This window comes from Vipera berus (genome assembly GCF_964194415.1).
Source record: "Vipera berus genome assembly, chromosome: 5".
Classification (NCBI taxonomy): domain Eukaryota; kingdom Metazoa; phylum Chordata; class Lepidosauria; order Squamata; family Viperidae; genus Vipera; species Vipera berus.
Window position 1 is genome coordinate 87129592 of NC_138207.1, and position 15196 is coordinate 87144787.

The 15196-nt window shown below is 41.4% G+C and overlaps 1 protein-coding gene across 1 annotated transcript in view; it reads right to left on the bottom strand.

The window, feature by feature from the left end:
- TET1 (tet methylcytosine dioxygenase 1) overlaps window positions 1-15196 on the bottom strand; it is a 96693-nt gene that overhangs the window by 59146 nt on the left and 22351 nt on the right. Inside the window, exon 3 of the mRNA XM_081329241.1 lies at window positions 13310-13360. Within this exon, the coding sequence (XP_081185367.1) occupies window positions 13310-13360 (51 nt within the window). The remainder of the gene's footprint in view (window positions 1-13309; window positions 13361-15196) is intronic.

Below are 15196 nucleotides of genomic sequence, written 5' to 3' on the forward strand. Positions count from 1 at the left end.
TGAAACTCTTGATTTGGAAATTTGATGATTAGAAATACACAGGATTGTAAAAATAACAGACCATTGTTCAATTTTAGAGTAAGTATTTTTTTATCTGTACCTGTGCCAAAGAATGCTGAAAGCCATGCTTTCTTTCATTACTTTTTTTCTGTATCTTTATCTTGCTTTTTGTCTGACATTTTTTCCCTATTTTCTTTTTCTGACCATACTGCTCCGTAAGCTGCAAGATCAATTTAACACTATACTATGAACGTTATAAATTATATTTTCCTTCATGGTCTTCTTTATTGCTACAGTTAAGCTCTACAACCAATTTTTTTAAAAATAACAACAGCAATAGAAAGATGGAGGGCAACACTAATTCATCATTTTTTCCAAAGAATACATACTTGCAAGAACAAGTCTTCCCTATGTAGTACTATCATTTGATTTCTGCATTTCATTAGCTATTTTATATAAGTCTGAAGAATTCTTTGAATCTGGGGAAACTTTCTCTCTCAAGCATGCATGCACACAAAACAGTCACATTATACAAGGGAAAAGCAATTCAAACAATTATGTTTAAGGTGGTGGTCATTACTAGCAAGTTTATTACCAATTTACAACACCTACTTATGATCTTCATAGTGGTGGATGATGCGACATCTAACTGCAGAAGCTGTATAATGCTCCATATATTTTATAATACAGGCCTAATAATTAATTCTGCAGGTTTTAAAGATGTATAGTCAGCCCATTTAGATACCCTTTGCCATAATCTTCACCAGGCCAGCATTTAATTTTTATTGTAATTATCGACCCATTTTATATTGTCCTATAATTAAATATTTGTCAAGCAGTTGCACTGGTTGTCTGGTGCAGAAGATAACCATGTATTCTAGAAAGAAAAGTTAATTTTAGGATACAAGTCCAAGTTCATCTGAAGTGGTCCTATCTTTTTATATTTCCATCTGACCCCCTACTTAAGTTTCACTTGAAAACACTGGGCTCAAAATCAACATATAAAAAAGTAATTGCACACAAACAAAAAATGCAACTTTAAAATATTGAAAGATAAAGAGATGCAAACCTATGCCTCTTCACATTTTAAATTCATTTGAACAATTTATCGTAATTTTCATCACTAATGTGGCAGAAATTGGGTAAAACAAGAGGCCATCTTACATTCAATCAATCAATCATATTTATTTGGTCAAAGACCAACAAAATTTAAAAGAACAAAAACAAACTGAAGTAAAGAAATATGATAATATACTAACAGCTAGCAAAAAGATAAATCACATTGATTGATTGATTACCTTACATTCTGATCCTAATGTTAGGATAAAAACAATTTCGTTTCAAATCCTTAATCTGTTCAAACCTCTTAGAAAAAATTATCCATCATTTGAGATATTCAGGGGCATAACTGCAACTCTTGGGGAACCTTCCTTTATGCATACAAATAAGAATTTCTTTGCTCATAGTTCTACTCAAGAGAATGTCTTGATTTATATCATACACACACACACACGTTTTATATATATAACTTACCGGTATATATAAGAAATAACTTATATTTATTATTTACTATTTTTATCCTGAGAAATTCTGAAAATATCTCTCTCGCTCTCTCTCTCTTTCTCTCTCTCTCAACACACACACAGCATTTTAGGTGTGTTTAAATTATTTCTGCTTTTAGTCTTCACTGGATGTCCCTAGTACCTTCATGTCAAAAATAAATTTGTTAGAAATACATCATTAATAGATGACATCACCACAGAGAAAGTATATTCAAAATAAATTATGATTTGAACATTTTTTGGAAACATGACCCGAAATAGAGATTATCATCTCTGGTGAGTTAAATAACTAATCAGGATTTTTTAAGGAATGAAAATTAGATAGGGTAGCAATTCTGTTGAAGAACTCCTGAAAACCTAAGGCAAATCAGTCACAATGAGAAGCATTTTTTAAAATAAGAAAAATTAGGATTGTTAAAAATGCATTGAGAATTGGGATCCTGCATTCCTAAAGCTACATATCCAATCATGTGATAAGACCTGGACAAGTTAAAGCATTATGCTCATACTAACAAATTTCAGTGAAGGCTGATTTTTTTTATTTTTTTATTTAAGAAAATTTATATGGCTGCCCAACTCACTCTTAGTGACTCCAGGTGGCATTACAAGGATAAAAACCTAATATAAAAAAATGAAAAGCAATAACCATCTACTCCCACACCCAGGTGACAACAATCAAATGAGACATTTGATGGGTTCCAACCCACTCTGGGGTCTCCATCCTGTTTGCAAGCTACATCTTCAGGGCCTTGTGAAAGTGTATTAAAATGAGGGCCAATCTTATCTCCATGGGGATGATGTTCCACAGGGAGGGAGCCACCACAGAGAAGGCACTTCTTGGTCCCGCTAGATGGACCTCTTTAAGAGACGGTACCTGTAATGTCCCCGCCTCTAAGCTTACGTCCTTCAAGTAACCTGGTCCCAAGCAATGTAGGGCTTTGAAGGTGAAGCAGCACCTTGAATTGAACCTGGAAGCAAACTGGCAGCCAATGAATACATTCAAAATAGTTGTCTTGTTAGGCTTAAGATTTGTAGGAATTTCTATTAATCTTTCCTTGCCAGCTCAGAGATATTTTTTTTTTGATCAAAGAAATCTGGCACACATATGTTGACATTTCTGTATGTACAACAATTTTAAACAGTCCCTCTTGCAAAGGCAAACCAAGGGAATTACATTTCATTTGTCCACCAGGGGGCAAAGCCTTATTGACAATGGAACTTTGATCAGTGTTTCATTTTAAACAGTTTAGAGATTATTCTTGCAATTTTATGAAGGAAAGATGAGGTGTAACAAGATCAAGGTCAATTTGAGGGGACTCATTCATGCCATTCTCTTGGCAGGTGAAGAAAATAGTTTGCCATTTATTTATTTTCTGCGATGCCTTTTCAACTTCCTAATTTAATTGACCTTCCTGGGATTTCCTTGTGTCCTATCCAAGTATTTCAAAAGGGCAAGTTTACTTAGCTATTTAGATCAGCTAATATTGGCTGAGTATTGCCATCTAGCTGGGCCAGTGATTTATAATGTTGGCCAGGGATTGTAGGGTTCTAAGCATATTGCAACTGGATTACTAAAGAGGACATCTATGCCCTGGGCTACTTGGTTCTGGATTACTCTTCCAACAAATGAAATATTCCAGTCTGTTCCTCCTGCATTAGAAGCTCAAATTACATTCCTTCATAAATTGTCTTAACCTCTCACTAGGATGGGCTCTAAGATCACTGCAGATGGGGACTGTAGCCAAGAAATTAAAAGATGCTTGCTCCTGGGGAGGAAAGCAATGGCAAATCTAGACAGCACACTAAAAAGCAGAGACATCACCCTGTCAACAAAAGTGCATATAGTCAAGGCTATGGTCTTCCCAGTTGCAATGTATGGCAGTGAAAGCTGGACCATAAAAAAGGCTGAGCGCCAAAGAATTGAGGCCTTTGAACTCTGGTGCTGGAGAAGACTCCTGCAAGTCCCTTGGACTGCAAGGCGATCAAACCGGTCAGTCCTAGAGATCAACCCTGACTGCTCTTTAGAAGGCCAGATCCTGAAGCTAAAACTCAAATACTTTGGCCACCTAATGAGAAGGAGGGACTCACTGGAGAAGAGCCTAATGCTGGGAAAGGTTGAGGGCAAGAGAAGAAGGGGACGACAGAGAATGAGGTGGCTGGATGGAGTCACTGAAGCAGTAGGCGTGAGCTTAAATGGACTCTAGAAGATGGTAGAGGACAGGAAGGCCTAGAGGAACGTTGTCCATGGGGTCACGATGGGTCGGACACGACTTCGCAACTAACAACAACAACAACAACAGGATGGGGTTACTGGGGCGGAGGGAGGGGGGCACGAAAACAGAAAGAAAATCAACTACCCCCAGCACAGTGTCTAGTTCTTACCCTTAAAACATAACAAAGTCCAATGAAACTGACAAGGTCTAGCAAAGGGAAGGAACACCGGCCTTGACATCAACTTTAACATAAGGCCACACGAGTCACAGAGAAGGCAATTTGTCACTTTAGATCCTCCAAAACACATCTGGCTGGCTGCTGTGCTCACTGAAGAATTATTTTTTTTCCTCTCACAGAAGGAAGAGCATAGAGCCAGTGGTTGTGATGCTGGCAAAGAGAAGATAAGGGAACGCCTGTCAAATTACGCTGTCCCATGTTTCACTTAACAGTGCATTTAAGCTCCTTCCATAGGCTGTGCTAGCATTTGAAGCCAGAAGGATGTTTTTTGCACAGAGCACTTCATGTGTGGGTTCATCCAGATCACTATTCCAGCTTGAAGGATAGTAGGCAGAAAGTGAAGGACATGTTTTTTTGATAAGCTAGTTTTATCGAAGATCTGAAAGACTGTCATTCAAGTGGGAAACCAACCTTGGTGGAGCAGTGGGCTAATGCCTCCTTAAGTAACACCAGCTGCCTGCAATTAGTGCAGGTTCAAGTCCCACCAGGCTCAAGGTTGACTCAGCCTTCCATCCTTCCGAGGTAGGTAAAATGAGGACCCAGATTGTTGGGGGCAATTAAGCTGACTTTGTAATAATGCCGCTTGGGGTGTGTGTGTGAAAGCCCTAATAAGCAGGCATATACATAGAATGAAGGCTACTGCTAAGCTTGTAAGCCGCCCTGAGTCTTCGGAGAAGGGCGGGATATAAATGGAATTAAAATAAATAAAAAATAAAAAACTGCCAATGAAAATTTTTGAGAGAGAGAGAGAGAGAGCCATAGTTCTAATCCTACATTGTTTTCGAACCCATGGACTTTGTTGTACAGAAGCCAGTCATTTTTCAACAGGAGGAGGTGGTTGACATGTTACACTGTTCCTGAAACTGTCTGCTCTGGTCTGATCTTAGTTCCTCCACCTTCCTAGTTCTCCCTATCAGAAATCAGTCAGATGAAGGGATTATTACAGTTGGATGGAGTGGTTGAGATTAGCTCTCAGAAGTACTAAAAATGGATGTAGCTGTCAAAATCGGGGCCATTCTAAATGAGAAGGGTTCCTCAAACAGCAGCTCTCTCTGCCGGACTAATAAATCTTATTCAATGGGATTTTTTTTTTGTTTTAGGAGATAACCGACACTGAGCAACGAAAGTGGAACATTAGTAGGTTCCCAGCCTATTTGTCCAGCAGAGAGGCCTGTGCTTAGTACAGAACAGCTGCTGAGGTAGCGGCAACCATTGCTGAATTTTGGCTCAGGATAATATAAGAGTTTAGTGGCTGTGGCAGATTCTGTTCCAACTGCTGGGCAAAGAAGTTTATTATCTCTGTTAACTGGTCCAACCGGCTCACTGCTGATTTCTACTACTGAAGCAAGGCACTGGTGACTCAATGCATTGACAAAGCAGTTGCAAGCAGATCTGTGGTAGAATAGAATAGAATAGAATAGAATAGAATAGAATAGAATAGAATAGAATAGAATAGAATAGAATAGAATAGAATAGAATAGAATAGAATAGAATAGAATAGAATAGAGCTGGAAGGGACCTCGGAGGTCTTCTAGTCCAGCCCCCTGCTCAAGCAGGAGAACCTATACCGTCTCAGACAAGTGACTGTCTAGCGGCTAGCCTCTTCTTAAAAATCTCCAGTGACGGAGCACCCACAATTTCTGAAGGCAGACTGTTAAAAACTGGTTAATTGTCCTCACTGTCAGGAAGTTTCGCCTTAATTTACTCTTGGAGTCAGAGCACAGCTTTCCTCTTATATAAAGTAAGTACCAGTAGACTGTGGGACTTCATACAGTCACAATAATGAAGTCCTCAATCCAAAAACTGACTCAAACTAACTGGAACAAGCTGACTGCTGACTTCAAGAACGCCTCACGGCTGGCTTTTATTGCAGACATGAAAGAAGTCACACAAAGAACATCAGTTGGCAGGAATCAAGACATGTGTGCATGCGTCTTGGTTTGTGTCTGTATGTGTGTTTGTGTGTGTATGAAAAAGGGGAGAGCTACTGACTAACTAACCTATGGTTGAAATCCTAGAGCTTTTTCTCTCACCTTTTGTAAAACAATGATTTTTAGCCATACTTTTCAATGCCCTGAAAGTTCATATCTGCCCAGTTGTTTGTTTAATTTTAATGTCTGTTCTGACAACTTTGTTTCTTATTATAATATATACTTTTGTAAATTGCAGCTCATTTCATTAGATACATCTTGTTTTTTCCTGCAATAGATCAACATAGCTATTTTCTTGAAAATTAAGTTAAAAATACTAAGTTAAAAGCCTTATAGTGTGGGCAAATCTTAGAACACATCACGAAACACCTGCTTCTTATTAATATGGAGGTAAGAGAGGTTAACCAAAGGGGTAACTGAGCTCTCATTAGTATTATTAAACAAAGAATTTGAGGTGGTGGCATTATCTAGGCAAAAATGGATATAAATGCAAACGTCAATCAAAAGTAAAAAAATATGGTCCTGAGGCTTTGAAAACATTGCTGATCTAAAAGGTATCTTCTGTTGATTGAAACTAATAAAGGCAGAATCTGTTAAGAGACACCCCATTTGGGAATATTTTAATGATATTCCTATGCTCATCAGTAAGATAACAAAATACCTACTATGATCATGATTCACTATGAAATGAAAATTAACCTGAAATAAACTTATTAAATAACTGTTTTATATGGTATCAACTTATTATAAAAGCATATCCATCTCAGTACATAGGAATAGCTACATTGGTTACATCAGACAGCAAGACTCTATGAGGAATTATGATATATTAAATTTTCTTAGTTACTGATTTACATCACAATGCAGATGAGAATGTAGTTTATTTAAATAAAATCTGCCCAGCTTACAAATTCAAAATTACTGTACCTCATAAAAGTACTTTACAACATATAAATATATTACTTCAGTAACCTTCAACAAATTATTGCTTTTTAAAATTTTATTTCTTGCTATTGCCATTAGTGGCTTTACATAGCTAACAGCTATTCACATACAATAATAATTATCAAAATGTAACTAACAAAACTTTTTAAAAAAACACTTCATAAGAACTTTAAAACAGGAAGTTTTAAGCCAGTTGAGCGTTAGCTTCAAAATCCAGCACCAAATTCCACCATGGAGGAAAAACAGATTTTAGCTGCTGCTGTTAAGCAGATGTGTGGTGCCCCATTGAAGAACTAAATGTTAGGACAGATCACACGGATGTAGACATTCTTGCAAAACAAGGCCCAAATTACAGAAGTCTTCCCACATCATAATAAGTGATTAGTATTCCTTTTTCAGATGGCCCCGGTTAGACTGGATAAAACTTTTTAGGAATTTAGATAGGAGTACTAGTAGATTCATTTGGCAGGGCAAGAAACCCCGAATTAGATTAAAAATGATGGAGAAACCGAAAGAACAAGGTGGATTTGGAGTTCCAAATTGGCAATACTACTATAATTCAGCGATCCTGGTATGGGTTCGCGAATGGGTCACATTGGCGCGTAAACGTTTGTTGGCAATTAAAGGTCACAATCTCCAGCAGGGGTGGCACGCCCACCTATGGTGGGAACGAGGTAGACTCCCAGAATATTTTACTAGGCATTACTTACGTGGAGTTTTGATTGAGACCTGGGCCGGAATTAGGAAAATACTTATAATAAAGTGCCACTTTGGACCTCACCCCTGGAAGCTGTGATTTATCCGACACTATACAATTTTGAGAAAAAGTTGACCTACAAAGAAATATTAGATTCAAATGGGAATTTAAAAACAAAGTTATTACTTCAGGAACAAGGGCTAAATTTTGATTGGTGGACTTATATGCAAATTAGTAGCAAATACATGAAGGACAGACAGAGGCCCGGAATTTGCCGAGAGCTCCATACCTTGGATAGGATTTTGTTGGGAGCGGATGATCTTATCTAAATGTTATAAATTTTTTATGGTTATGGAAGAAGATGAAGAAGATGCGAAGACTTTGGTCCATGCCTTGATGAGAGATTTAGGTTGTTCAATAGATACCGAGAGGTGGAGCGAAATTTGGATTAAGAACATTAAATTAACTCGGTCAATAGCATATAAAGAAAATATATGTAAAATGGCATATCGTTGGCATCTGCCGCTGGCCAGGCTAGCCAAAATGTTCCCGGGAACATCCTCAACTTGTTGGAAGTGTGGTGTCAAAGAAGTCACATATTTCCACCAATGGTGGACCTGTCGAGAGGCTATGAAATTCTGGAAGAATATTCAGAAATGGCTAAGTGAGATGTTGGGGTACCATATACAATTGTGTCCTGAGGTATTCTTATTGGGGATAAGACCACAAAATATAAACAGAACGGCGTGGTACTTGTTGCTACATATAACCACTGCTGCAAGATTGGCGTAGGCCCAATATTGGAAGATGGATGTTAGCACACTCGACCAAATAGTAATACAGAAAATAATGAACTGTGCAGAATCAGATCGGCTTACTATGATGTTGAGGGGACGAGGGGACACAGATTACTATTTATCTTGGAATCAATGGTATAATTGGATGTTAAAAAGAGCTTTTAATTGAACTATTCTTCTTTTCTTTATGGTTCTTTTTCTTATATGTAACGGGCCAATATTATTCTTCCTCGCACTGTGATGTAGACTGCTATTGATTTAATGTTTGTTCGGTTTATAAATAAATAAAAAAAATAAGTGAACTGTTCCTGGAAACTACTGTAACCAGTAACCAGTGTAATCAATCCAGGGATGTGACATCTTACCAAGCACTATTCCCCACCCGTCCTAACTATTACATTTAAAGGTTGGGTATTATCAGAATAAAAAGGGACGCAGTGGCTCAGTACGCTGAGCTTGTCGATCAGGTCGGCAGTTTGGCGGGTCGAATCCCGAGTGCCGCGTAACAGAGTGAGCGCCTGTTACTCGTCCCAGCTTCTGCCAACCTAGCAGTTCAAAAGCACGTAAAAATGCAAGTAGAAAAATAGGGACCACTGCGGTGGGAAGGTAACAGCGTTCCATGCGCCTTTGGCGTCTAAGTCATGCCGGCCACATGACCACGGAGACGTCCTCGGACAAGCGCTGGCTCTTTGGCTTTGAAACAGAGATGAGCACCGGCCCCTAGAGTTGGAAATGACTAGCACGCATGTGCGGGGGAACCTTTACCTTTACCTTTATTATCAGAATACTAATGGCACTTAGTACAAAATCCATGCACAATTCTTCTCATTTCCTAAATAATAATGCCCCTCACAGAATAATTCCCAAAGGGCCAAGCAAAATTCTCCATTATCTAAATGAATAAAAAGGCATCTATAAGCAGTGCCATGTCTATTTTCTGCAAGCATCTAAAGAAAATACTATTGTCACGGTTCCGATAAATGAGACAGTTCAAACAAAATGCAAGGCTGTCTCTTATATTGTCACTGCAAAAAACATGTCAACGTTTGCAGCGTTGACAACTATAATTGACAGAATAAAAAAAAACATTTAAGAAATCCAAGATGACAACAGGATCATATTTCCCCTATCTCTTTCTTAGTATGGATCATCCAGTCAAACTGGAACAGAGCCTAAATCTAGTTTGAACTCCTGGAGTTCCTGGAAAACAGCATTAGTGTTTTCTCCGCCAGCTAGGCTAAATAGGAATTACCAGACATTTGTTTACACTCATATTGTAGAATGCATTCTAAGAACTCAAACCTTGTGCTAAGGTTATGGTTCAACTCAATTATTAGACAATGATTAACATTTCTTTCCACCTGGCTATTGGATAAACGTTGGATTGCATTCTATCAGCCTCTATGCCTAATAAGACTAACCCAACAACATCAACTGTGGGTTCATCCATTTCTCCTGTTATTTGTTTGTATTCTACCATTATTAATTTCATAAATAACTCACGTCAACAAACAAACACCTTCCTTCTCCTATTTTCCCTCAACAACCACCCTGTGAGGTGAGTTGGGCTGAAAGAGAATGACTGGGCTAAGGTGGGACTACAACTCAACAGTTTCCCGATTTCTAGCCTGGTGTCTTAAATCTCTAGACCAAATTTTAATTTTAAGACACCCTACTTATTTTCAGGGGAACGTCAGCCTAACAGAAGACATTCCATTAGACTGATATTTCTACTGGAGAAGCTGCTGTGAGTAGATCATGGCCTGTGTTTGAGTGCCTGCTTTTCCAGTAGTTGCAAGCACTTACTCTAAATCAGGGGTCCTCAAACTTGGCCACTTTAAGACTTGTGGTCTTCAACTCCCAGAATTCCCCAGCCAGCTGGCTGGGAAATTCAGGGAGTTAAAGTCCACAAGTCTTAAAGTGGCCAAGTTTGAGGACCCCTGCTCTAAATGGAATGGAGTCAACAAGCAAAGTGGAGTCACTGCAAAGTATTAACTTCAGCAACCTACTCACAGCTCCAATTACTATGTAACAAGGAGACCAAAGAGATTAATTTGTCTAATGTTTCATAACAGTTGTCATGCACAAAGCCTCAGTCACTAATAAGATCGTGCAAGGCTCATCAGCCCATCAATCCCACAACTGGAGGTCAAATATTGCAAACAGGGCCCAACTAGCAAGCAGATGCAGGAAGCAAAAGCATGGGAACCAGAAGCAGGAACTCTCAAGCAGCATGGGATTAATTTATTCACTGGACTAGAAGGCCATCCAACTCCACAAGACTCTGGAATTAGTACCCCTAGTTAAGAGTTAGCAGCAGCAAGTGAAGATCACCCCCTTCATGTAAGGGCAGCAATTTTACTAGGTTGGATCCAAGCAAACAATAAGGGGCACACTGCTAAGGTAGCAGAATTCGTATCAATGGGGCTATAGGGAGAAGTTCTGTTTCCTTACAATCTTATGAACCTCCTGCATTGCCTGTTCCACTGGTTGAAAGCTTATCTATTCAGGAAACTCTTGCAGTGTTAACCCACTGGTTCTGGTCCTGCCTGAGGGGCAAGGGACAGAGAATGTCTTTCAGGGTTCTTCAAACTTGACCCTTTTATGACTTGTGGACTTCAACTCCCAGAATTCCTCAGCCAAGCATGCCTGGCAGATGAATTCTGGGAGTTGAGTCCACAAGTCATGAAAGGGCCAAGTTTGAAGACCCCTGGTCTACTTCCTCTTCTACATGAGAACTTTTCAGATATCCGGAGACTACTTTCCACAGCTCCTCAAGATTCTCTTCTGCAGGCTAAATATACCTAGAGCAGGGGTCCCCGACCCCTGGTCCGTGGACTGGCACCAGGCCACGGCATGCCAGAAACCGGTCCACGCAAACACGCAAAGCCCCATTCGCTGGATGCAGGCAGCACATGAAACCACGGCCCCTCTGGTCCTTGGGAAAACCTCTCTCCACAGAACCCGCTCCCTGGTGCCCAAAAGGTTGGGGGCCTCTGAACCTAGAGAGCCTAAGGCCTAGAAATCAGGAGCTAATCCCACCTTAGGCATGAAAGCCAGTGGGGTGACTTTGGGCAATTCATTCTCTCTCAGTCTAACCCACCTCACAGGGTTGTTGTTACGGGGAAAGTAGGAAGAAGTAAAAGAAAATCAGGATAGGATTAAAAATCTTATAAATAAAAATGCCCAGGTCATTTTACAATTTCTCTTAAGAACCAGGCACATTATTCCAAACGGTGTCTCACCAGGTGTCTCACCAGGACAAAGCAAAGTTAATTCACTTAATTACTAGTTACTTTGCTCTTTTTTCATAGCAAACTATGAATGACAGCAAGTCATCTATTGTTTTCTTCCTTAAATTAGAGTTTGTTGTTAATGTTAGAATATCTAAACGTATGTTTAGTTGAAAATAAATCCACTGATTTTAATGAAACTTCAATTTAGGAGTGAACTGTAAATCAATTTCTCAAATTAAAATATGAACAAAGTAAAGGCCAAGTTCGAATACAGACTGTACAAAGTACAAAGACTATCTTTTGGTTCATTAAATCAATCAAAAATCACAGCTCTAAGACAACAGGTAAATGGTCAAGGTTGGAAAAGAATGCAGTTATGACTGTAGTAAAAGCTACGAGATGTATTAGAAATATACATGCAGTATTTACCAATTCTCATTGAAAATGGAATCCTGAAAGTTTTGGTACTTAACAATATAGTCTAATATATAAGTCATTTACCTATAAGTGCACTTATTAGATGGTATGCCTAAATAAGTCTACACAAATTGCAGCCATATCTGAAGATTTTAAGTGAATGCATTTTAAAGCATTTTTAAAGAAAATCTGCTTTAATTTTATACTGGTATCAGCTTTATAGGTTACTATTTTGCCCAACAAATTATTTTCACAATTTTTAAACAATGATTTGCAAGTGGCATGGGCAGCAAACTACTCATAAATACTGTATTCCACCACTTTAACAAATGCAAGCTTCCAAGCAATCCAATCCATACCATGACGCTAGAGACCCAGGCAAACACCCCAATAAAAAAAACGTACCAACAGTTGGACGCAATATATTTTCACCGTCAAAGCGCTACACGAAACACCCTGGCCAAGAGTGAGAATTTTGTAAGGCTAGAATAACACGCAGCATGGGAGGGGCCCAAATTCTTTATTATGGGGTGGGGATTCCCCACCGTAAACAGGGATTTCCTCAGCACGTGTGCAGGATTTCCCTGAATCACTGAAGAGAACAAGGTAGCCATTTATAGAGGTCAATTACGTGCATGCAAAGAACATGGAACATGTCTTGGGGTTTTCCCACTTGCTAGGTCTATGACTCCACAATATTTAAACATTTTCAGTTCGGCCCGTCACTTACTGATGAACATGCCTTTTAAGATTACTTACCAGTTTCAGACCACAATCGCCCGAAACATGTCAACTTTACGGAAGAGTAGATTGTTTTTACTGAACATAGCAAAAGGAACATGAACACAATTATCCAACCTTCGGTATTAAGATAAGGGCAGCCTGAAAAGAAGTTCATTTTTAAAGAACCGAGGCATCATTTCCAGGGCTGCCCCTAATCACATATACTCAGCAGTCATTCTGAATGAATTCAGCCGGGTTTACTCCATTGTAACCCATCTTTAGCCCAGCAGCCTTTATGGAACAATAAGGAATATCAACAGCAGCTGGATTTTTAACTGGCAGTTTGTACATTCAGTGTCAGATGGGGCACCATATCCCAGGGAAACAAGAGACATGTAGTGAGCTTTTTTTTACATTTAGCTAAAAATACCAACATCTGGCAAGTCGGGCTAAAAGCCAGAGCCGTTTCCCTATAAAAATGCGATTAATAAAAGCAAGCCATAGGGTTTTGTTTCGGGTTATTATTATTTTTTTGGTTTGTTTTTTTTACCTTTGGAACTCTTCGCTTCCTTCTCTGAGGCCTTTTGTTTTCAGTTAGCACCTAAAGAAAGACATCAAATGGCAAAATCAACCCGGGTGAATAAGCCAAGTCAAGTCAACCAAACCAATTTCCCCCTTTCTCGGAAGACTTCCCGGGCACACACCACCACGCAAGGACTTCCCCCGCGACTTAAAAGGGGGGGGGACCGAGCACCACCACGGGGGAAAAAAAAGAGAGGGTTAACCAGGGAAGAGGGGTTTTTTTTGGGGGGGGGGAAATAAACAACCTTTCCCCCAGCTCAAAGTCGGGCTGAGGAAAGCTCGGCATTCTTCACAGCGAAAGCCACAGGGTAGCCATCTTGCTTCCTCCTGCAGAAAAACCCCGTGCAGTGTGTGCACTTCTTCAGCGCGCTTTGGCAAAATTACGCTCATGGTGCTTCACAGCCCACAAGCGGCGGCGGCGGCGGCGGCGACCGCTCGGAGAGCGCAGCGAAACCTGCCTGCCAACGCTAGGGACGTGCTAGGCATGCCTAGCGATTATTATTACGCACGCACAAACACGCGCGCGCGCGCCCGCACGCGCGCCCGCGCGCCCATAAGAAAAAGGGAGTGGGGTGTGAGGGGAGAGAAGGGGGGGGAGGAGGAGGAGAAGGAGGGAAAGGACCTCCAGGAAAGGCCGAGCCAACGACAAAAAAGCGAGGCGAGCCGTTGTCCAAAGCGCTGGCTCGGCTTCCACCCCACCACCACCACCCCCACCGAACAAAGGGGCTCCTATGTGGGCTTTGCGCGCAGTCGGGAGTGGACGGCAGGGCCGGGCGCAAGCTACGACATGGACTCTTCCCCTCGCCCGCGGATCCGACCGGAGGAGGGGAATCGAGGCGGGGGTGGGGGGAGTAGCGGAGGTGGAAGCAGAAGGCGACTCCGAGGCGGAAGCCGAGTGTTATTGTTGTAATTTTATTTTTTTTCCAAAAAAATAAATAAAAAGCAAAGTGTTGCGAGGTGACCAGGAGAAGCCCCCCCCCTCCGTCCCCCGTCTTCGGCTGCGGCGCCTGACGCGAAGGTCGAAAGGGCGCCCGGGGAGAGGCTCCGATTGCCCCCCCCTCAGAAGCCGCCTCCCCCCGGGAGCATTTTGACTTTATAAGGCGAGGGCTGCACCGCCGTCACGTTTCCGGCGCGGGTGAGGCGAGGACAGCACCGGGGGAGGGGGCTCCTCCTCGGCCGGCCGGCAGCACGCGCTCCCTCCGGAGCCGCGCCTCCAGGTTAACGGAAGAGCGCGGCGCCCGGGGAGAGCAAGCCGCTTGAGGGCTCAACAGGTTCCCGGGCCTCGGCTGGGTTCTCACGACACGTTTACCCGCAGCTAACCTGGATACGGGTTGAATGGACGAACTCGCTTCCCCGGGCTGCCTCTCCCACTCCGAGAGGGAGTGGAGCCCACCGCCTGGGTTAGCGTTAACCGGCGAGGCTAAACTGCCGCCGGCTAACTTTGTGACTCGCTGACTGTGTTGTCACTCAGCCAGCAGCCTCGAAAAGCGATCCAAGACAGGGTCGGCGATGTCAGGGCAGGCTCGGGAAGAGCTCCCAGAGAAGAGACCTCTTTGTTATTTAGTTGCTACGTTGTGGTTTGAGAACGATACGGCCGTACACTTTTCATTGGCAACCATTCTCCGCCTACGACAAACTTCTTGCAAAGGAATAAAAGTGAGACTTGGAATAAAGACTTAATACCGAACGTGGGATTTATTAGCCAAGCCCTAAAAAAAAAGGACGAACGGTCATCAGTTCAATTAACTTCCAAAGCTTTTGTGGTTTAAAGAAAATGTCACATTACACATCAGCTTTTCCCATTGTGGTCCCCCTTCAAATAAGGCTGCCCTTTGCAATCCACTGCAACTGAATA